The following is a 22432-nucleotide window of genomic DNA, read 5'->3' as shown; positions in this document are numbered from 1 at the left end:
TTATAATTATTATTAGTAGTTTTAATTAGAAATAGCAGAATGAAGTAGTTTGTAGCTGAAACACCCTGGGAAAGAAAAACTGTAGTGCTCATCCAGCAAAAGAACAAACTCCCACTGAGCCCAATGTCTCACTGCCTCTGAACAGAATACACACTGAGAGTTGACAGGCAGGTACAGTCAAATCCCAGGAGGTGACAACTGGCAAATCCCCAGCAAAGTACAATTTTACAAGACAAGGTAGCAGTATCACAAGCAGGACCCCTCCAGCGCCCCTCCCCACCTACACACACACACCGTGATGACCAGTCCATCTCTTTCCTAGGGCCGATTCATTTCAGGGAGGAAGGTAGGGATGGAAGAAAGAAGGGAAAGAGGGAGGGAGGGACGAAGAAAGGAAGGAAAAGTGCCTCTCCTAGAAGCAGACTGGCAGGTGGGAGGCAAATGGGTGAAAAGACATTGATGGAGGGAAGTGGACACTGGTGAAGGGATCTGTGTTGAAACACTGTGCCTGAAACCAAATCACAATTAACTTTGAAATTTCAAAGTTATTCTTTTTTTTTGAAATTTCAAAGTTAATAAAACTTAATAAAAATAAAAACATTAAAAACATTAAATAAAAATAAACTTAATAAAAATAATATTTATAATAATAAAATAAAATATTGTGTCCAAAACAGCTTTCATAAAATGGGGACCATACCTAGCAGACTGGAGGTCCAGCCAGGAGCACTAAAACCATACTCAGTGCTGGAGTTGTCGTGCGGTACAGTGTGGTGTGCAGGGAATGAGGTACCAGGAACCAAACTCTAGATGTTCCATATTCACATGCTAGGCATGTCCTCTGCCACACGAAAATAGGTCACTCCAATAGGATTTTTGCAAGGCACCTTCACCCTACAAGTAGTGTCGGGCTATGCAGCCTTAATGGGTCAGTGCTTTGGCTCAGCAGTGCTGGGAGCTTCAGGGCCACCCCAGCCATGTCTGGGGTACTTCACAGTAACAATAGAATTTTCTGGGCCTAGAACTCCCCGGCACTCCAAAATGGTTTCCAGTCTCAAAAGTATTTATGTCTCTAAAAACAGTTTACTAGCTATTTTATATGCTAAATACTGTCCCGCCAATCAAAAACTTGATAGCATAGTTTGATAAAAACTATTCCAAAGAGCAAAAAGAAATTCATCAGAAAGCTCCGAAAACAAGGAAGAGAAGGAGGAGGTTTTTGTTTTATTTTTGCCTACCTAACCACAAATGACTCAGTTAATGTCAGAGTGTCAGTAACTCTGTAACCTACTCTGTATGCCATCAAGAAAAACAGAAATGCAAACCACGAAACCACCTAAAATGCATATTTGCGAGGACTAACAACTTCTAAGACAGCTCTTTGCTAACCACATAAAGCAGACTGCAGCCCAGTGAGCATTTTGGCCATGACACTAGATTCAAAACACAGAACTTGAGGCAAGAAGGAAGTGAGTTTCAAGAACAATATGAAAACCACAGAACACAAATAATGAATGGAACTTGTAATCATATTTTCATACATCCAAATTTTAGTGTACAGAGCGGAGTATTTTAAAGTGACTTTAACCTTTCCCCCCTCAGCTTGATTTTTGAAAGGAAGATCAAAGAATGGCGGTTTAGACTCACACGTTCCTCCGGTTATGCAACACAGATTTAGACATTACACTTCAAAACCCAGCCATGACTTCAGCGCCACCAATCCAAATACCATTCCAAAGCTTTGAAGCAGCCTTAATGGTATCTTCCATTTGCAAGTAACACTTCTGTAGTCAAAAGATCTTACTGAGGGTAGATGTTAATGCAAAACCACTCAGACTACACAGACACAAACGCCTGGAGGCAGGCTGGAAGGTGTTCAGAAGTCAATGTAACACCATTACAGCGAGTGTCAGCCTAGCAGCTGTCATAAACACTTCATAATCACTCACACAAACTGGTTCCCTGTAACTCATTATTTCATGCTGAATACATGCCCCCTCAAAAGACAAAAGAGAGAAAACAGGGCTACAGATAAGCCAAATGTGACTTATGGCCTTTCACCATTTTTTTAAATGAGAATCTGTCTTGATTTGATTTGATCTGTAAAGCTATCCTGATATAGCCCAGTGATGGAAAATATTTCTGTACTAGACAATTAAACAAGGAAAATATTAAGTAGAAACCTAAGATTTTTCCTCTGCAAAATTCTCTTAATTGAAGATATGCTTTTACTTTAGTGACCAATACCACCAATGGTAGCATATATAACAGCTGAAACTCTGAAATATATAATGGGGAGCCTCAGAGCCCCTCAGGGATAGCTCTAGGAGCAACATCTTAAAGGCAGGAGATCCAGCTCAATCTCAACACTGCAGGGTCCCAAATACAGACATGGTAGTAGATCCCACACACCACTTTGTTGGGGCCTCTTTCTCCAACAAAGATAATGATGGAGCCATATTGATAGCACAGTGGTAGGGTGTTTGCCTTGCACGTGGTCAACCCCAGACAGATCCCGGATTCCCGGCATCGCATATGGTCCCTAAACCTACCAGGAGTAATTTCTGAGTGCAGAACCTGGAATAACCCCTGAGTACTACTAGGTGTGACCCAAAAATCAAGAAAAAAAAAAAAAAAGATGAGGATGGAAGATGTCATAAACAACGGCACAATTTCTCTGGAAAACACCAGACCATTTCTAATAAAGTCAAACACATTCTACAACTTGGTAATTCCCCTCCTAAATGCATGCTCACAAATATATTGAATAAAACTACACTCATAGGCATTTTAGTCACTTACATCATAAGCCAAGAACACAAATGCCCATATAAGGGAAAATAAAGGAAAGTATAATGGAGAAGGCACTAGTCTTGCACAAGTGCCCCACAGCAATCTCCAGCACCACATATGGTCTAAATGCAATCAGAGTGTTCCTTAAGCACAGAGTCAAGAGTAAGCCCTGAGAACAAGCCAGAAATAAGCCCTGAGAACTGCACTTGTTGGTCTTCTAAAACCTTTTAAACTCAAAATCTAGGGACCAGACTCGTAACAGAGTGGTAGGGCGCTTGCCTTTCATGCAGCCAACCGAAGACAAACCCAGGTTCAATTCCTGGCATCCCGTCTGGTCTCCTAAGCCCCCCAGGAGCAATTTCTGAGTGCAGAGTCAAGAGAAACCCCTGAGCACCCCTCAGTGTGGCCCAAAAACCAAATAAAATAAAATAAAATAATTAAAAAATAAATAAAAATAGGGGCTGGAGGGATAGCATGGAGGTAAGGTGTTTGCCTTGTGTGCAGAAGGATGGTGGTTTGAATCCCGGCATCCCATATGGTCCCCCGAGCCTGCCAGGGGCAATTTCTGAGCATAGAGCCAGGAGTAACCCCTGAGCACTGCTGGGTGTGACCCAAAAACCAAAAAAAAATCTAAATCAACTGTAATACTCAATCAGTTGAATAAAACCGTAATAAGGGGCTGGAGTGGTGGTGCAAGCCATAAGGTGTTTGCGTTGCACGCCCTAGCCTAGGACAGACCACGGTTTGATCCCCCATCGTCCCATATGGTCCCCCAAGCCAGGAGCGATTTCTGAGCACAAAGTAAGGAGTGACCCCTAAGCGTCACAGGGGGCTGACCGAAAAAAACAAACAAACAAAAAAAAAACCATAATAAAAAGTAAGGGGTTGGAAGACAGTATAGGGGTTAAGGTGCTTGCCTTATGCACAGCCGGCCCTGCTTCTATCTCTGGCACCACATATAATTTTCCTAGGTACTGCTAGTGTATCCCAAATTTCTCCTCTACAAAAAAAAATTTTTTAATACAAACTATTATAATGAGGGTCCAAGAGATAGTATAGCAGGCAGGACACTTGCCTTGACCACAGCTGACTTGGATGGACAGCGGTTCGATTCCCCAGCATCCCATATGGTCCCCCAAGTCAGGAGCAATTTCTGAATGCATAGCCAGGAGTAGCCCCTGAGTGTCACTGGGTGTGCCCCCCCCCCCACAAAAAAACCAAAAGTATAGAGACATGTTCATCACAAACTACTGCTTCAGGCATCAAACAGAGAAAGGCCATATATGCAACTAAGTACATGTCCCCCACACTAGGAAGGACCATACTTCACAACAGAGAGTCAGCCAGTGTGAAATAGGACAAGAGAAGACTGAGTAACAGCAAATAGAATGTTTGTATATTGATCTTATAATTTTAGATGAATCCCTACTTCAAACACTTCAGCCCTTTAAAATAATCATTTCTTAATCTTTTATCACTTAAGATAATTCATAACAAGTTGCTCAATATTCTTTAAACCAGAAATCTACAACAAGAGAAAACTAAGAAAATGGGATTGGCCAGAGAGAGAGCATGAAAATAAGGCATTTTGCCTTGCATGCAGAAGGTCAGTGGATCAAATCCCGGGATCCCATATGGTCCCCTGAGCCTGCCAGGAGCTATTTCTGAGCATAGAGCCAGGAGTAACCCCTGAGCACTGCCGGGTGTGACCCAAAAACCCGAAAGAAAAGAAAGAAAAGGAAGAAAAGAAAAGAAAAGAAAAGAAAAGAAAAGAAAGAGAGAGAAAGAGAGAGAAAGAGAGAGAAAAAGAGAGACGGAGGAAGGAAGGAAGGAAGGAAGGAAGGAAGGAAGGAAGGAAGGAAGGAAGGAAGGAAGGAAGGAAGGAAGGAAGGAAGGAAGGAAGGAAGGAAGGAAGGAAGGAAGGAAGGAAGGAAGGAAGGAAGGAAGGAAGGAAGGAAGAGGGGCCGGGCGGTGGCGCTAAAGGTAAGGTGCCTGCCTTGACTGCGCTATCCTCGGACGGACCGCGGTTCGATCCCCCGGCGTCCCATATGGTCCCCCAAGCCAGGAGCGACTTCTGAGCACATAGCCAGGAGTAACCCCTGAGCGTCACCGGGTGTGGCCCAAAAACGAAAGAAAGAAAGAAAGAAAGAAAGAAAGGAGGGAGGGAGGGAGGGAGGGAGGGAGGGAGGGAGGGAGGGAGGGAGGGAGGGAGGGAGGGAGGGAGGGAGGGAGGGAGGGAAGGAAGGAAGGAAGGAAGGAAGGAAGGAAGGAAGGAAGGAAGGAAGGAAGGAAGGAAGGAAGGAAGGAAGGAAGGAAGGAAGGAAGGAAGGAAGGAAGGAAGGAAGGAAGGAAGGAAGGAAGGAAGGAAGGAAGGAAGAAAGAAAGAAAGAAAGAAAGAAAGAAAGAAAGAAAGAAAGAAAGAAAGAAAGAAAGAAAGAAAGAAAGAAAGAAAGAAAGAAAGAAAGAAAGAAAGAAAGAAAGAAAGAAAGAAAAGTGGTATCAGTGCGCATTTTCTGTCAAACTAGAAATCATCCCCCGGCCGAAGACCAATTGAAAGAAAATAAAAATGGGCTTCAGCTTCAAGTTTAATCAGTTAATCTACAGATGAAAATTTAATTGGACTCATACCCTATAAATCCATTTACATAAAGTTCAAAACAGGCAAAACTATTTACTTATGGTATTAAAATTTGATGTAAATGTCTATTTCCTGCTTTTGCTATTGGACTACAATTTATGTTAAAATATCACTCTACAGGAAAGTTGGGTGAAGATACATGAAATTCTGATATCCAGTAACTTTTCATTAATCTAAACTATTTAAAATACATTAAAAAATAAATTCAAAATAAATAAATAAATAAATAAATAAATTCAAGAGCCCAGAGAGATAGCACAATGGCATTTGCCTTGCAAGCAGCCGATCCAGAACCAAAGGTGGTTGGTTCGAATCCCGGTGTCCCACATGGTCCCCCATGCCTGCCAGGAGCTATTTCTGAGCAGACAGCCAGGAGTAACCCCTGAGCACTGCCAGGTGTGGCCCAAAAACAAAAAACAAAAAAAAAAAAAAAAAAGAAATTCAAAGGGGCCAGAGAGATAGCATGGAGGTAAGGCGTTTGCCTTTCATGCAGAAGGTTGGTGGCGCAAATCCCGGCATCCCATATGGTCCCCCGAGCGTGCCAGGAACGATTTCTGTTCATAGAGCCAGGAGTAATCACTGAGTGTTGCCGGGTGTGACCCAAAAACAAAAACAAAAAAAATCTCTCTCTTTGGGGCCGGAGAGATAGCATGGAAGTAAGGTGTTTGGACGATGGTTCAAATCCTGGCATCCCATATGGTCCCCTGTGCCTGCCAGGGTCGATTTCTGAGCATAGAGCCAGGAGTAACCCCTGAGCGCTGTCGGGTGTGACCCCCCCCCCAAAAAAAAAAATAAAAAAATTTTCAAAAATAGGAAAGGGGCTGGCGAGATGGCGCTAGAGGTAAGGTGTCTGCCTTGCAAGTGCTAGCCAAGGAAGGACTGCGGTTCGATTCCCCAGTGTCCCATATGGTCCCCACAAGCCAGGGGCAATTTCTGAGCGTTTAGCCAGGAGTAACCCCTGAGCATCAAACGGGTGTGGCCCGAAAAACAAAAAAAAAAATAGTTAGGATAAAAGGGGGGGACCGAGATATATTATAAGCGCTAATGTACTTGCTTTGCCATAGCCATTCTGATTTGATCTCTTGTACCACAATATGGTTCCCTTCATACCACCAAATGTAATTAAAAATATACATATATATCAAGAAAAAATAAAATTAAATAATAACATGTGGGTAGGAGAAACAGCATAGTTGAAAAGTACATGCTTTGCATACAATCAATCTGGTTTCATCGCCTCTGTCACATACCCCAAGTCCAGAATACAGCTAGGAATGGTCCAAAAAAAACTAAATTTTAAACAGTGGATTACAAAATAGCACTGTTATCAAGTACATATGTCTTGATGTTAATAAGAGTTTATCTTTAGAAAATATATACTAGTATACTTTATGAAACAGAAGGTATTTTTCTCCAAAATGTATATATAACATTTATGTTTATATTTATTTATGTTTATGTTATATAAATAAAACACATTAATCAAAAATATTTATGTATTTACATATATATAAATAAAACACATGAATCAAAAAATTCAGAAAAATGAGACCGGAACAGTGGCGCAAGTGGTAGGATGTTTGCCTTGCACATGCTAACCCAGAAAGAATCAAACGATTCGATCCCCCAGCATCCCATATAGTCCCCCAAGCCAGGAGAGATTTCTGAGCACATAGCCAGGAGTAACCCCTGAGCATCACTGGATGTGGCCCAAAAAACAAAAATAATAAATAAGCAAAATAAAAATTCAGAAAAGTAACCAGAGCACTAATACAGCAAGTAGGGCACTTGCCATGTACAAAGCCAATCCAGGCTCTATCCCTGGCACAATATATGGTTCCTTGAGCAATGCCAGCCATGAGCACTGCCAGCCATGAGCACAGAGCTAGGAGTAAGCTTTGAGTATCATCAAATATGACCCTAAATATAAAGACCAAAATATTTCAAAAAATATAAAGCAAATGGGGCAAAATACCCATAATTGTTAAATTTTAACCCATAATTGTTAAATTGTTAAATATTAAAAGGTAGTGAGAGTTCCTTTACTAGCTATAAAATCCCACTAGAAGTCTAAAATAATTGCAAAATAAAAAGCATTAAAATCCTATGATGAGATAGCAACAAAGACCCACTCATAATTTAAAAGACTGACAACACAAAGAGGTAATAAAAGTATGAAAAATAAAATTTTATATATTGCAGTAGAAATACAGTTTGGAAAAGTATTTGGCACTATCTACGAAAATGAAATATACAGGCCTCCACTGGGACAGAGCAAATCCATTCCTAGGTCCTTACCAAAAACATGAGTTTATTTGTTCATCCAAGAAACATAGGAATGTTCAGAAGTCTTATGAGACAACTCCAAGGGCTGAAGTACAGATTTTGCATGCAGGAAGTCTAGATTTGAGTCCCAATACTAGATGGTCCCCCAAGGACCCTGGGCAGAGAGCCACCAAACCAGGAGTAGCCTCTGAGTACCACTGGGTGTGACAAGTATGTATAGAACCACTCTGATACAAGGAAACGCTGATCTTCCAGACCAAGGCCTCTCTAAAGAGATGTGTCTTCAATGCAGTGGATTAGGAGCCATCCATCACTTCTCTTTCCAGTAGTAAGAGACATGACAGACACAACTGTCAACAAAGCCAATTTTTTTTATTGGGCTCCATATTGGAACCTCCTCTGCTTGCCAGTTACCCAAATTTAAAGTCTTGGATTGTTCACAAATGAAACCCATAAAACTTGTTTTCTGGCTAGCAATCTTAACATGGCAAGGTCTACTGGCACCCAACTTCTAATAAATAATAGACTAATTTGTATTTACCTCAAATATGCCCTTGCATGTTTTCTCTAATTCTTTTACTGTAAAAGCTACACTAAAAGCTTTAGGGCAAATATTTCCTTTCAAGGAAAACAGCTGCACACTTCTTTGCTCAATGTTTTAGCGACACCTAGTGTTCAAATTCTGAAATTCAATGATGCCTCCAAAATTGATTTGGTTGGTTTCATCCCCCGTTGCTTGTATTATTGAAATAGTCTACAGTACTAGATAGACAGACCATCATCATATAAACAGTCCATCAATAACCAGAACCTCATTATTATATGGTATAGGATTGCGTATTCAAGCTAAAGAAAGGGGCCAGAGAGGTAGCACAGCCTTGCAAGCGACCAACCCCGAAATGACGGTTGTTGGTTCGAATCCCAGCATCCCATATGGTCCCCCATACCTGCCAGGAGTGATTTCTGAGCACAGACCCAGGAATGTGTGCTGGGTGTGGCATATATATATATATACTCAGTCATGTGAAAGCACTATTGGTTGCAGTGCTCACATACTTCAGTTGCAGGGCTCACACATGCCTGACTGCAGTACATGAGACAGAGAGCTCCTTGTTGGAAGATCCCAGAAGCAGCGCTTCAGGGATTGCAGAGGCAAAGCTTTGGGGACTGCTTGCCTCACAGAGGGAAGTGCCAGGGATTGAACCAGTGGCATCAAGCAAGCAAAGTAAAACTGTCATATTACGGTGCCCGGAGAGATAGCACAGCGGCGTTTGCCTTGCAAGCAGCCGATACAGGACCAAAGGTGGTTGGTTTGAATCCCAGTGTCCCATATGGTCCCCCATGTCTGCCAGAAGCTATTTCTGAGCAGACAGCCAGGAGTAACCCCTAAGCAACGCCAGGTGTGGCCCAAAAACAAACAAAAAAAAACTGTCATATTACCATTCCTCTGTTGACATTTTTAATTATTTAATTCCATGTTACTCAAAATGTACTGTACAAAACAAAGTTTGCCTTGTGTGATGTTTTATAATCAGATTTGTTTTTTTGTTTTTGGGTCACACCTGGTGACACTCAGGGGTTACTCCTGGCTATGTACTCAGAAATCGCTCCTGGCTCGGGAGACCATATGGGACACTGGGGGATCGAACCTAGGCTAGCCTAGGCTAGTCGTCCTAGGCTAACACAGGCAAGGCAGACACCCTACCGCTTGGCCCACCATTCCAGCCCCTTACAGTCAGTTTTGCGCTCTTCTCTTAACCTGTCCTAGGTCAAGACCTTGAGAACAAAGGGTCTGAAGGATGGATCAAGGCAAGAGTGTAAGAGTGATACTGCAAGTCCACATGCACCAAAATCAGTCATGGGAGCTCTGCTATACACCTGGCATGTGTGACCCCGAAGCACTACAGACAAGTGCAGAAGCACTGCAACTAAAAGTGCATGGCTCCTGGGTGAGCACTGCAACCAAAGCCAGGTGAGCCTCTCAGCCTGGCCTCTCAGCCAGGATGCATGCACATGAGGACCACAAAGACCCCAGCAAGTACATTGTTTCAGAATGTGAATGAGAAACACAGTTAGTGGAGTATAATCCCCAATGAGCACATGGGCAAGCACAGTAAGTATGTGCAGCCCTGGCAAGCACTGAGGCAGAACATGAGCACCATAACTAGATGTGTGGCCTTTAGCAACACCATAACCAAATGTGTAAGTACCACAACCAAGCCTCTGTGTAACCACTGATACTCACAACAACAGCAGTAAAGGGGTTGGAACAGGGGAAATTAAATAATAAGAGAAAAGATAAAGACCCTCCAACACTTTCTCTTCTAAATATCTTATGCAACTGGGGAACAGGAAGGAAAATAGAAACACTGGTGAAGGGAAGTGGTCACTAGTGAAGGGATTGGTATTGGAACATTGTACACCTGAAATCCAATGAATAATTTTGTAACTTGGTAATTCATTGTGATTCAATAAAAATAGAATAATTAAAAAAATATATGTCTTACATGACATATATATATATGACAGTAAACTTAGCTCAAGGTATCCACATCTGGGCCAGAAAGAGAACTCAATGGGATGCACATATGCTTTACATGCATATGTACTCAGTACAGTACCTGAGTACTGCCCACAGTGACCTCCACCCAGCACAATAAGGAGTGGCATCCTCCCAACAAAAATCAAACTCAGGGGCCCGGAGAGATAGCACAGCGGCATCTGCCTTGCAAGCAGCCGATCCAGGACCAAAGGTGGTTGGTTCGAATCCTGGTGTCCCATATGGTCCCCCGTGCCTGCCAGGAGCTATTTCTGAGCAGACAGCCAGGAGTAACCCCTGAGCAACGCCGGGTGTGGCCCAAAAACAAAAACAAAAAAAAATCAAATTCAAAAAATAAAACAAAAAGGATCCTAGCATCTAACATTTTGACGATGTTGAAGGCTTGGTGATGACTCAAACGGCTGGGGTAAATAATCTGCACTGAGGTCCTTGAGAGGACAGTGTCCTCAGACCAGACAACCTGGTCTCCCAAACACCTCCAGAGTTTCTGACACCTAGGCACTGCACTAAGATAGTAACCCCATTTCCAGCACCGGGAAGTATGAAATACAAATTTAAAAGATAATATAATATTGAGGGGCCAGCGTGGTAGTACAGTGGGTAGTACACTTGTCTTAAATGCAATCAACCTAGGTTTGACGCCCAACATCCAATAAGGTCCCCCAGGCACCATCAGAATTTCTAGCTAAGAATAACCCAAGTATCACCAAGTAGCAAAAACTAAAAAAAAAAAAAAAAAGACAATGTTGAAACTGACTTCTTCTCCAGTCTCCTTACTTTCTATTTATCCCACTACAACAGTAAAACATTTATATGATGTGAATTTTGAAATATATCTCTGTTATACAGGGAATTATAATGAATACATACTGATTAAAAGATTAAATATTCCTTGGGGCTGGAAAGATAGTACATGGATAGGGTGCTTGCTTTGCAAGTGGCTGACTCAAGTTCAATCGCTCCATATGGTTCCCCAGAATTCACATGGTCCCCTAAGCACTGGTAAGAGTGATCCCTGAGTACAGAGTCAGGAGTAAGCCATGAGAAGCCACCAGGTTAAAAAACAACAAAAATTAAAATTTTATGCCAGATAATACAGGGGTTAAGGTATTTGCTCTGCATCTCCACCAACCCCAGTTCAAATCCCCAGCACTAAGTATGATCCTCTGATCACTGCCAGGGGTCACTCCTGAGCTTAGAGCCAGAAATGCTCCCTGAAAACTACTGGGTATGGTCCCAAAACAAAACAAAGAAAAAGAAAATCATTGTCTGTATCTTGACAGGGATAATGGTTATCTAGGTATATAGTATAAATGTTTCAGAGATAAATTTATACTTTATCATTTATGTATCTAATTGTAAAATTTACTTAAAATAAATTAAATGTTGTATTCTAGTTAATGGTATGCATGCAACAAGAGGTATGCTGGCATCTGCACTTTGCAGTTTACATTGTAATGTGTTAAGTAAGATAAGTAGATCTAGTGGGACACAGAGATAAAATACAAGAGTTAAAGGTACAAGTTTTGCAAACTGTCAACTCTGGCTCAAACTCCTAAAACTACAAGGCCTCCTGGTTACTGCAGGGATAGTGCTGGTGTCAACTCCACAGGACTTGAGCTGTATCACACACCCTTGGGCCCTAGCACTGAGCCACTGTTCTAGGTGGCTCAGTATCAGTGGAAATGGCCCTGGACACTCTTGAGCATCACTTGAAAGGTGCCCCCTTCATAAAAAAAAGCTATTTTTAAAAATATTCAATACAGAAAAAATATTTAAATATGAATCACTTTCTAACTATAGAAAAATAAAATTTCTACCATAGAGTCTCTATTATCATGATTTGCTAAATCCCATGTTACTTGATTATATCTTAACTTCTTTGGGAGGAAGATGTAGTTGGGCAGGGCTTGGGTCATACCTGGTGATGCCAAGGTATACTACTGACTTTGAACTTGGGAATCATTCCTAGAAGGGCTCAGGGGATCATATGTATTTTGGGGATTAAAACTGGGTCACCAGCAAGTATAACCAATGCCCTACCTCCTGTACTATTGCTCTGGCCCCCTGAATCAACTTCTCTTCCTTTTCCTCACTATAGTCTTATTCTTTTCTAGATATTTTTTAGCTATGCAAGGAATACAAGTCAAGGAATACATGGAACACATGTGCAAGGTATGTGTTCTATTGTTGAACCAAAGGCCTGTCTTTATAATCTCTTATTAGTTTCTTCATATGAAGCTTTAGGTGTATATTATTTAGGTTCTGTTTGTATTCAAATCTCTTTTTACGGGCCGGAGAGATAGCATGGAGGTAGGGCATTTGCCTTGCATACAGAAGGATGGTGTTCGAATCCCGACATCATATATGGTCCCCCAAGCCTGCCAGGAGCGATTTCTGAGTGTAGAGCCAGGAGTAACCCCTGAGCACTGTTGGGTGTGATCCAAAAACCAAGAAAAAAAATCTCTTTTTATTAACTCCATTAAAGACAATATTTTTTCCTATATTGCTAATCAAAAATACACAGTTATTCCAGACCTGTGTTGAATAAATGATTACCTTTGAAGTCCTTATAATTCACACATCAAATAAATTTATGTGTAAGGCTAGTAGTAAAATGATAGAAAAAGTAAAAAGAAATTAAAGAAAAGTTAGGGCCAGAGAAAGAGTACAGAAATAAGAAACTTGTCTTGCATGAGGCTGTATAGGTTGCAACACTAATTACACTATAAGGAATCATGAGTACAAAGTCAGGAGTAACCCTTGAGCACCACCAACTGAGGTATGAAAAACAAAATTAAAAAAAAGCTTACATGTACTTTTAGTAACTGAAATAAATAGTTTGAAAGTAAAGTATTTGGGGCAGGACTGAAAGGGCATTTGCCTTGCAGCCAGCCAGCCCAGATTCAATTCCTATATGGTATCCTATATGGACCCCTGTGTCTGCCAGGCATTATTTCTGAGTGCATGGCCAGGAGTGATCCCTAAGCACCACAAGGTTAGAGAGGGAGGAAGGAAAAGAGGGAAAGAGGAGGGTTTTTTTTGTTTTGTTTTGGTTTGGTTTGGTTTAATTTTTGGGTCACACCCAGCAGTGCTCAGGTGTTACTCCTGGCTCTACATTCTGAAATCGCTCCTGGTAGGTTCGAGGGACCATATGGGATGCCAGGATTCAAACCACCATCCTTCTGCATGCAAGGCAAACACCTTACCTCCATGCTATCTTTCTGGTCCCAAGAGAGGAGTTTTAAGAGTACAAAATTACTGAGACGTCATTTGAATTTCATAAGACTATCTCATTTTAGTCTGTTTACAGAGAACCTTTTTTTTTTTTTTTGGTTTTTGGGCCACACCCGGTGATGCTCAGGGGTTACTCCTCTATGTGCCCAGAAATTCCTCCTGGCTTGTGGGACCATATGGGATGCCAGGGATAGAACCCAGGTTCGTCCTGGATCAGCCACGTGCAAGACAAACTTACCCTACTGCTGCACTATCACTCGACCCCCAGAGAACTTTTTTAATTAAATAAAACTTTACTCAGATGTCCTCCTTTTAAAAATTTGTTTAATCACTGTGAGATTCACAGTTACAAAGTTGTTTATAATTGGGTTTAAATATACAATGTTCAGGGGCCGGAATGGTGGCAAGAGCTATAAGGCTATGGTTGGCAATTCTGTTACTGAAAAGGTATACATGTACTTTATCTCCTTTCAACATCTTACACAGTTCTTATACAGAGAGCTTGTACATTTCCAACCACTACTGTCATAGTGGTCCCTTCTCTGTCTTAACCGCACCTCCTAATGCCCTTGTGACAAGCTTCCTACCATGAACCAGTCCTCCTGGCCCTTGTATCTATTGTCTTTGGTGTTATTACCATACTATGTTTTTGTTTTCTATACTACATATAAATGCAATCATTCTGTTTGTCCCTCTAACTAATTTCACTTAGCATATTTTCTCCATATATATCTAAGTATAAGCAAACTTCATGACTTCATTTGTTCTAACAGCTGAGTAGTACTCCAGTATATAGATATACCATAATTTCTTTATACATTCATCTCTTCTCAGGCACTTGGGTTGTTTCCAGATTCTGGTTATTGTAAATAGTGCTGCAATGAATAGAAGAACACAGATGGGGCCTGGAGAGATAGCACAGCGGCATTTGCCTTGCAAGCAGCCGATCCAGGACCAAAGGTGATTGGTTCGAGTCCCGGTGTCCCATATGGTCCCCCGTGCCTGCCAGGAGCTATTTCTGAGCAGATAGCCAGGAGTAACCCGAGAACCGCTGGGTGTGGCCCAAAAAACAAAACAAGGGGCCGGGTAGGTGGCGCTGGAGGTAAGGTGTCTGCCTTGCAAGCGCTAGCCAAGGAAGGACCGCGGTTCGATCCCCCGGCGTCCCATATGGTCCCCCCAAGCCAGGGGCGATTTCTGAGCGCATAGCCTGGAGTAACCCCTGAGCGTCAAACGGGTGTGGCCCAAAAACCAAAAAAAAAAAAAAAAAAAAAAGAACACAGATGCCTTTTCCACATTATGGGGGTTTTTTCCCATTTTTTGTTTTTTTTGGGGGGGCCACACCGGCAGTACTCAGGTGTTATTCCTAGCTCTGTGCTCAGAAACTGTTCCTGGCAGCTTTGGGGGACCATATGAAATGCCGGAGATCGGGGCCGGGCGGTGGCGCTAAAGGTAAGGTGCCTGCCTTGCCTGCGCTAGCCTTGGACGGAACACGGTTCGATCCCCCGGTGTCCCATATGGTCCCCCAAGCCAGGAGCAACTTCTGATCACATAGCCAGGAGTAACCCCTGAGCTTTACCGGGTGTGGCCCAAAAACCAAAAAAAAAAAAAAAATGCCGGAGATCAAACCCAGGTCTGTCCTGAGTCGGCAACATGCAAGGCAAACGCCTACTGCTATGCTATCACTCCAGCCCCCGCACTGTATTTTATGGGTCCCTACCTTATATTCCCAGGAGCAAAATTGCTGGGTCATATGGAAGCTCAATTTCTAGTTTTTTTTTGTTGTTTTTTTTTTTTTTTTTTTTTGGTTTTTGGGCCACACCCGTTTGACGCTCAGGGGTTACTCCTGGCTATGTGCTCAGAAATCGCCCCTGGCTTGGGGGGACCATATGGGACGCCGGGGGATCAAACCGCGGTCCTTCCTTGGCTAGCGCTTGCAAGGCAGACACCTTACCTCCAGCGCCACCTACCCGGCCCCATAATTTCTAGTTTTTTGAGAACTTTTTTTTAATTAAAAAAAATTTAAGGGAGCCGGAGAGATAGCATGGAGGTAGTGCATTTGCCTTGCATGCAGAAGGACAGTGGTTCGAATCCCTGTATCCCATATGGTCCCCCGAGCTTGTCAGGAGCAATTTCAGAGTAACCCCTGATTTCAGGAGTAACCCCTGAGCACTGCTGGGTGTGATCCAAAAAACAAAAACAAAAAAATATTTAAGAGTAAAGGAGTCTATCTTGGAAGAGAAAATGACATTACTAGACATAGCTGAAGAGCTAATTAGCCAAAATATCAAAATGATAATCACTCTTCCATTATATCAGCTGTATTGAAAGGGGTATGAAAAGTCAGGAAATCTGAGGTCTCCTGTAGCTGTCTCCCATCTGACATGCTGGGGGCTAGTGGCAAAACAACCTCACATGCGCTATCCTTCTGAACTAACTCAGCTCGACTGCACTCCCAAGCATCACCTCAGACTCTTTCAGCCTTGCTTTATAAGAAGACAAAAGTTTTTTCCAATCTTTAAACAGAAATATGTTTGTTTTGTTCAAACTTATAGATGGAGAAGTATAAAAAAAAAAAAAAAACAGGTAGAATGGCCCCTAGACATAAAGTAGAAGCTAAAAATAAACTATGCGTCAGACTGCACTTTCCAAACTAGTGGAAGCAGAGATAAACAGATGGGAATACATTAAGCTGAGAAGCTTCTGCACCTCAAAAGAAATAGTGCCCAGGATACAAGAGCCACCCACTGTGTGGGAGAAACTATTCACCCAATACCCATCAGATAAGGGGCTAATATCCAAAATATACAGGGCACTGACAGAACTTTATAAGAAAAAAAAATCTAATCCCATCAAAAAATGAGGAGAAGAAATGAACAGACACTTTGATAAAAAAGAAATACAAATTGCCAAAAGGCAAATGAAAAAATGCTCCTCGTCACTGATCAGCAGGGTGATGCAAATCAAAACAACGATGAGATACCATCTCACACCACATAGATTGGCACACATCACAAAGAATGAGAACAAGCAGTGCTGGCGGGGATGTGGAGAGAAAGGAACTCTTATCCACTGCTGGTGGGAATATCGTCTAGTCCAATGGTCCGCAAACTATGGCCCGTGGGCCACATATTGTATTTATTCCCATTTTGTTTCTTCACTTCTAAATAAGATATATGCAGTGTGCATAGACATTTGTTCATAATTTCTGTTTTTACTATAATCTGGCCCTCCAACAGTCTGAAGGACAGTGAACTAGCCCCTGTTTAAAAAGTTTGAGGACCCCTGGGATTCCAACCTCTATGGAAAGCGATATGGAGATTCCTCCAAAATCTGGAAATTGAGCTCCCATTCGATCCAACTATTCCACTCCTAGGGATATACCCTAGGACACAAGAATACAATACAAAAATCCCTTCCTCACACCTATATTTATTGCAGCACCATTCACAATAGCCAGGCTCTGGAAACAACCAAGATGCCCTTCAACAGACGAATGGCTAAAGAAACTGTGGTACATATACACAATGGGATATTATGCAGCCATCAGGAGAGATTAAGTCATGAAATTTTCCTATACATGGATGGACATGGAATCTATCATGCTGAGTGAAATAAGTCAGAGGAGAGAGAGAGAGAGACGCAGAATAGTCTCACTCATCTATGGGTTTTAAGAAAAATAAGTCACTTTTGCAGCAATCCTCAGAGACAATGAGAGGAGGTCTGGAACTTCCAGCTTACTTCATGAAGCTCACCACAAAGAGTGGTGAGTGCAGTTATAGAAATAACTACACTGAGAACTACCACAATCATGTGAATCAATGAGGGAACTGGAAAGCCTGTCTAGAGTACAGGCGGGGGTGGGGTGGGATGGAGGAAGATTTGGGACATTGGTTGTGGGAATGTTGCACTGGTGAAGGGGGGTGTTCTTTACATGACTGAAACCCAATGACAATTATATTTGTAATCAAGATGTTTAAATAAAGATTAAAAAAAAAGGTACATCATAAAAGGTCAAGCAAACAGGGACCAAATAAGCTCCATACTACCTAGCACAGAGCAATACTTAAATAATCACTGAATAACAGATGAGTATGGTTCCAAGGGGCTCAGTAAGAGCAATGAACAACAGTCAGTAGTTTATGAAAGAAGGAATTCAAAAGTACATCATACCCTTTCATAATAAAAAACTAAGCTCATCAACTACTCACCAACTACTATCTCCTGCTTTCACGTTTTGATCATAATGAACTACAGCTCTTAAATGAAGAGCTTTGGATTTTAAGTCAGAACTGAATCGAATTTTTATTTTATTTATTACAAGTAGTACCACCTTACCATCTGTAAAACTGTTAAGACTTTTCCCTCACAGTACACAACCAAAAAAGACCATAAATGTTAACAAACGACCAGGTCCACAGTGCAAATGAGCTCAAGGGAGTGAAGAAGCTCATTCTCCCCAGACTAACAATGATCTCTTGCATCACTCTCCTTCTCTAAGGGTCCAGCTGTAACACTGTACAACTAAAATTCCCTGAGGAAAAAAATTATTCGGCTCTCTCAAAAGCCAACCTGGATACAAGACTACTTTAAAGTTCTTTAAAGAAGTACCTTAACTTACGTGGCATGCCTTTAGATTACTCAAAGATAAATATAAGTTAAGTTAAAACTATTAAATGCTATGCCTCTAATTACAGCCAAGACAAGTGGGCAGCCTGAGAATCAGGAAAGGAATGTGCTCAGTCTGGTCAACCCCCCTAATCACACAAGATCTAACCTCCTTGTTAAAGCTCTAGCTTCCTCTCTTGCCTTCAATCTGTCAACAAAGAACATAATGGATCAAAACTCTCTAGTAATGAGTCACATTGACAATGCTTTCCTCTCATCACAACTTAGAAATAGTCCTCCTGGGGAAGGAGGGAAGAGAGGCAGAATCAAGGGAAGGGGGGAAGGGTGAGAGAAAGCCAGATTTTAATTCCTTTTTCCATGCTTTTGACATACAAACTACAAACAGCATTATTAGGTCTTCAAATACCTCTAAACATCTCTAAAATCAAACAAAGAGAATACTAACTCCATGAAGAACCAGAAAGGTATTTCCAATTCTGTAAAATAAAACCAAACTCTGAAACTAAGAAACTAGGTAGGGCTGGAGAGAGAGGACAGAAGTTAAGGCACTTTCCTTGCGTACTAGAGCTCAGTAACACATGGTCTTCTGTGGAACACCAGTGGAAACTACCCTGAGCACAGAGCTAAGGAGTAGTATCCAGCACTACCAGGTATGATCCTAAAATAATAATAAATAAAAACACCTAAAAGCCCCAGATCCTAAATATCTAAATAAATGATACATAAATATAAGACTATATTGCAAACTGAAAGTCATCATAAGTGATTAATCAAAGTGTAACTTTTTTAACTTAAAATGTTGAAGAATTCAGAGAGATAGCACAGCGGTGTTTGCCTTGCAAGCAGCTGATACAGGACCAAAGGTGGTTGGTTAGAATCCCGGTGTCCCATATGGTCCCCCGTGCCTGCCAGGAGCTATTTCTGAGCAGACAGCCAGGAGTAGCCCCTGAGCACCGCAGGGTGTGGCCCAAAAACCAAAATGTTGAAGAATTAGGTTGAAGAGATAGTACACCAGATAGGGCTCTTGCCTTACATGCAACTGACTTTGATTCATCCCTGGCACCACATATGGCTCCAGGAAGCACAGCCAGGAGAGATTCCTGAGCACAGAGTTAGGAGTAAGCCCTGAGTACTACCAAGCACAGCCAAACAAAAATAAAGAATTATAAAACCTGAGCAGCCAGAGATGTGGCTCAATGGAAAAGTTAATGCCTTGCTCACATGAAAACTAGGTTCAGTTACTGAGGTTCAGCAGAGAAAATTATGAAATCCAATGTGCTTATTACTTAAGGCTTACGCCACTGGAGTTCAAAACTGTACAGCCTGGGGCCTCGTTAATAGCTCAAATGTTTGAACACATGCTTTACTTGAAGAAGCCTAGTTTGACCCAAAGTACCACATGGTCCCTCAGCACCATAAGGCATGACCCCCCCAAAAAAAATGTTTGTTCTGAATTCCATGAAATATGAGCCAATATTATTCTTTTAAGGGATAATAATATTAAAAAAAAACAACAAAATAGCTGAAATATACAAACAAAATGCTTCAAACAGTTTAGGGAGTACACATGTTAAAGGAACAAATTAAAATTTTGTTGGCTCTCAGATGCAAACTTCGTAAGAACCCTACAATAGAAATTTTCCACTAACCTCATAACTATGAGAAAGACTAATATTTAGGTCATGCCAAACACCAGGAAAAAAAAAGTAAGAAAATTGGGGTCAGGAATTGAGCTCAAAACTAGCTCAATTTTCATACAAGAGGTTCAAGTTCAATTCCAATAATCACATAGTTCCCACAGCATCCACAGGAAGCAATCCCCCAAGCATCAAAACAGAAAGACCCCTTGAGCACCAATGTGTTTTTGTGTGGAAATAAAAGAAGTATAAAGGTCCTACTCTACCCCACTACAGAATGATCCTCCCAAACCTCCTCTATTTGTTTTTTGTTTAGAGGCCATACCTAGAGATAATCAGGTGTTACTCTTGGCTCTGCACTCAGTAATCACTCCTGGTAGTGTCCTGAGGACCATATGGAATGCCAGAATTGAACTTGAGTTGGCCATGTGTAAGGCAAAGCCCTATAAGTTGTACTATCTCTCTGGCCCCACCTCTTCTTCATTCTATTCAATTAATTATATATTTATTTTTGTTTTGGGGCCATACCTGGCGGCAATTTGGGGTTACTCTTGGCTCTGCGCTCAAAAATTACTACTGGTAGGGCTGGTGAGGTGGCGCTAGAGGTAAGGTGTCTGCCTTGCAAGCGTTAGCCAAGGAAGGACCGCGGTTTGATCCCCCAGCGTCCCATATGGTCCCCCCCAAGCCAGGGGCAATTTCTGAGCGCTTAGCCAGGAGTAATCCCTGAGCATCAAACAGGTGTGGCCCTCCAAAAAAAAATTAGAAATTACTACTGGCAGGCTCAGAGGACCATATGGGATTCTGGGGACCGAACCTGGGTTGGCAGCATGTAAGGCAAATGACCTTCCCACTTTGGCTCCCTCTTCTTCTTTCAGAAGGTTTTATTTTATTTATTTATTTAGTTAGTTAGTTAGTTAGTTAGTTAGTTAGTTAGTTTTGGGGTCACACCCGGCAGTGCTGAGGGGTTACTCCTACACTCAGAAATTGCTCCTGGCAGGCTCGGAGGACCATATAGGGTGCCAGGATTCGAACCACCATCCTTCTGCATGCTAGGCAAATGCCTTACCTCCATGCTATCTCTCCAGCTCAAAGGTTTTATTTTCAGTCAGCCCAGAAAGGAACATGTAGGATTGAAGAGGCAAATCAAAACCAATATTTGACAATTTGAAACATTTATCAAATTTGGGATTTACCAGGGCCGAAGAGATAGCATGAAGGTAAAGCGTTTGCCTTGCATGCAGAAAGATGGTGGTTTGAATCCCGGCATCCCACATGGTCCCCAGAGCCTTCCAGGAGCAATTTCTTAGCGTAAAGCCAGGAGTAAACCCTGTGTGGTGTCGGGTGTGACCCCAAAATCAAAAATAAAAGTTCAGATTTACATTAAAATTCAGATATCCTACACAAATAAACAAAAATCTGCTCTCTTCAAATCTATGTATTATACTATCTTGTAAGTAAAAATAAAGGAGGCATGTAAAGCTTTTTGTTAGTAGTAAATAAGCAAATTAGATAAAACGCAAATGATTAAATTATCATGCAGTTATAAAAGTCCATGAAGGAGCTCTCTAAACACTGTACAAATAAAAATCAGAAATAAGGGGGCTGGGAAGGTGGCGCTAGAGGTAAGGTGTCTGCCTTGCAAGCGCTAGCCAAGGAACAGACCGCGGTTCAATCCCCTGGCGTCCCATATCGTCCCCCCAAGCCAGGGGCGATTTCTGAGCACATAGCCAGGAATAACCCCTGAGCGTCAAATGGGTGTGGCCCAAACACAAAAACAAAAACAAAAAAATCAGAAATAAGGCCAAGGGTAATGACATGGAGTGGAACAAAATAAAATGTAAATTTTAAAAAGAACCAGACAGCTTCACATAGGCCTTAGGTTTGATTCCCAGTACCCAGGTACTTCCAGGGGTAGCCCCAAATATGAAAGTAAAATAAAATAAACAGGTATTCTGGAAGCCTGTTTACTCTTCAGTAAAATAAAAGGGGGGAGGAGTAACAATTATACCTCTATAATAGTCACCATATGAAAAACTGTGGAGCCGAGTGGTAATTAATACAGCAGGCAGGGTATCTGCCTTGCATGTGGCTGACTCAGGTTCAATTTCCAACATCTCACATGCTCCCCTGAGCCCTCCAAGAACAATCCCTGAATGCAGAACCAGTAACCCCTAAACATCGCTGGGTATGGCCCAAAAACCAAACAAAGAAAAATAAAGCAATCTTGCATATAAAGTGATTCCCACAATACCTGCCCCCTTTACAAATCACTTAAGAGTCTCTCTGACTTCCCACTTGGCCCTCAATCCATGAGGCAAGTGTAGTGCTCCGCTTGTAGCAGTCTCTCAGCAAGTGCTGGTGAAATCAATGAATGAGACCTTACAACAGTATGGCCAAGTTCCCATCAGCAGGCATGCTAGAAAGTGTTCTACAGAAGGACTACAGTCTGTATACTTACAGGGATGCTCCAGACCTGCATTCCATCACTATAGCCAATCATAACCAACAGAGGTGGCTCATTTCCAGTGCTATGTATTTCATGAAATTCTAGGTTTCTTGACATATCTGCATTAGAAGTAAAAAAAAAAAAGTTAAAAAAAAGCACAACGTGAATCAAGAAAACAACTCTCTTATACAGTATTAGTGTAATGATAG

General features: G+C 41.8%; 1 protein-coding gene across 1 annotated transcript in view; it reads right to left on the bottom strand.

Moving 5' to 3' along the window:
* Window positions 1-22432, bottom strand: part of BCAS3 (BCAS3 microtubule associated cell migration factor) — a 662199-nt gene that overhangs the window by 597789 nt on the left and 41978 nt on the right. Inside the window, exon 7 of the mRNA XM_049764542.1 lies at window positions 22236-22342. Within this exon, the coding sequence (XP_049620499.1) occupies window positions 22236-22342 (107 nt within the window). The remainder of the gene's footprint in view (window positions 1-22235; window positions 22343-22432) is intronic.

This window comes from Suncus etruscus, chromosome 1 (assembly GCF_024139225.1).
Source record: "Suncus etruscus isolate mSunEtr1 chromosome 1, mSunEtr1.pri.cur, whole genome shotgun sequence".
NCBI classification, from domain to species: Eukaryota; Metazoa; Chordata; class Mammalia; order Eulipotyphla; family Soricidae; genus Suncus; species Suncus etruscus.
This window is presented reverse-complemented; position numbering and strand designations above follow the sequence as displayed.